The sequence below is a fragment of the Papilio polytes genome, unplaced genomic scaffold, assembly GCF_000836215.1.
Source record: "Papilio polytes unplaced genomic scaffold, Ppol_1.0 DF823510.1, whole genome shotgun sequence".
Taxonomy (NCBI): domain Eukaryota; kingdom Metazoa; phylum Arthropoda; class Insecta; order Lepidoptera; family Papilionidae; genus Papilio; species Papilio polytes.
Genome location: NW_013525694.1, coordinates 2,521,634 through 2,523,590, shown reverse-complemented (window position 1 = coordinate 2,523,590; position 1,957 = coordinate 2,521,634). Strand labels below are relative to the sequence as shown.

General features: G+C 28.4%; 1 protein-coding gene across 1 annotated transcript in view; it reads left to right on the top strand.

Moving 5' to 3' along the window:
* Window positions 1–1,765: 1,765 nt before the first annotated feature.
* The window catches only part of LOC106104602, a gene marked incomplete in the record, with an annotated part of 496 nt that continues 304 nt past the window's right edge, over window positions 1,766–1,957 (top strand). The window contains 2 exon segments of the mRNA XM_013284689.1: window positions 1,766–1,804; window positions 1,914–1,957. Coding sequence (XP_013140143.1) covers window positions 1,796–1,804; window positions 1,914–1,957 — 53 coding nt within the window.

The window sequence follows — 1,957 nt, the reverse complement described above, 5'->3', positions numbered from 1 at the left end:
AAAAAAAAATAAACTATTATATTTATAAAAATTACAGTTTTATTAATATTCTGGATTCCACAATATCCCATAGTCAACTTTCCTTCATAAACTCACATTCAATTAGCTACGATGCTATTTATTAAATAAGGTAAAATTCTGAGTACAATTTTCAAAATAAGTAAAGATGTACCTTTTGTATCTAACGACCAAATATTAGAACGACAGTTAAATATGTAACAGCGTCTTAAAATTTACGGCCACGATGAAACTACAAATTACTTTATAAATTTGACTCCTGCCAGGTTTTAAGCGAAGTGTCTAAGATTTGTTTCAGTATCCGGTCAAATTAAAAAAAAAGTTATTAGCAGCCTATTAAGGGGTCGTTTATTGTATAAGTTATTTTAACACTTATAATAAATCGATAGGTAAGATGTTCCGCTGCAAATGATCGTATCATTTAATAGAAATAAGATATAGATTTATGAAGAATAAATAATCTAGCAAAAGTTTATAACACAATAAAGTTACCTATTGTATAGACATGTACACTAGGAACTATGCAGCAAGATTGTTTAAAGTTTACCTAAGAAGGTCTGTATAACTTTACAAAGGAATGTTTCAAGGTTTCGAGCACCTAGACATAACTCGAGTCCTTGACACGAGTGGGTTTCTAACACATTGTTAAGTCTGTGATTCTTATAATAATTAAACTCAAACGGTAATTTATAAAGGACCTAAAATGCTTAAGTTTAAAGTTTATTCCAAATAAAACAATATTATGATTTAAAGAAGCGTTTTATTTTAGCCATAAATGTTTTGATCAAGAATTTCTTCAAAAGCCAGTAAGAAAAAGTAAAAAGATGGGATATGAAACGAATAGATCGGTTTTAAATTAACAAAAAATTCTGTACAAATAAGGAATAGGAACTTACAATATTAGTATGCTAACACGTGTCGTTCACGCATCGTTAATTAACTTGATTACTTACTAAGTTATCTTTATTGACATTTAGCTTTAAGATATCTATTGATTTCATTTATAGATATAATTAAAACAATATTAAATTGCATATAAATTAAATTCTGATAATTTATTGATCCAACTTAACTACGTTAAGCTTTTTTACGGATAGGCGGTACCTTTAATCAAACTACATTAATTCTCGTAGAACCAGTTGTATTCAAATTGTTTTACTTGTATGAGGTTGAACATCGATACTAGTAAATATTAGTGACTATTTATCAAGCGATTTTTGTTTCAATCCATTTAATAAGTAATGTATTCAAAACACTAAAGATATGTGTTTACTCCAATTGTAACATTTTTTTATCTATCAGTACAATTGACATCACGAACGAAACCATTTTTGTCTATTTGGAATATAAATATCAAATTGAATATTACGCTAAAAAATATTGAAAGTAAACATTATGATATTTGTAGCTGTTAATATCAACGGCAGATAATTTTAGCTCACTTTATACTTTTCTTGGTACTTAGTATTGATACTGGACTATATTTATTTTACATAGTTGCAGGGTAAATACACAAGACTATTATCACGAAATTTGTTGGTCACATCTGACTTAGTTACATCGTAACTTAATTTATACTTTAAGCACACTTAACGGATTTTTCTGCAGAATAGTAATTTGTTCGGTTGCATTTACGTTGAGTGTTTTCGTACAACTGCAATGTCGAAATTCTACAAGGTGAATCTTGCCAATACTCTTTGTATATAAAGTACGTATTGTCACCGAACAGCACATATCACTTGCAACTCTCAAAGCAACTTCCAAAAACTAAAACAAAATGTACAAGGTAGTTATATCCTCAAATTTTAAATATCTATAATTGGTAATTTTTAGGTGGTAAAAACATTATTTTAGTTGATTAATTTAACTACACTATCTTTGTTTTTTTTTAATAGGTTATATTGCTTGCCACTATCGCTATGGCTGCCGCCAAGCCTAG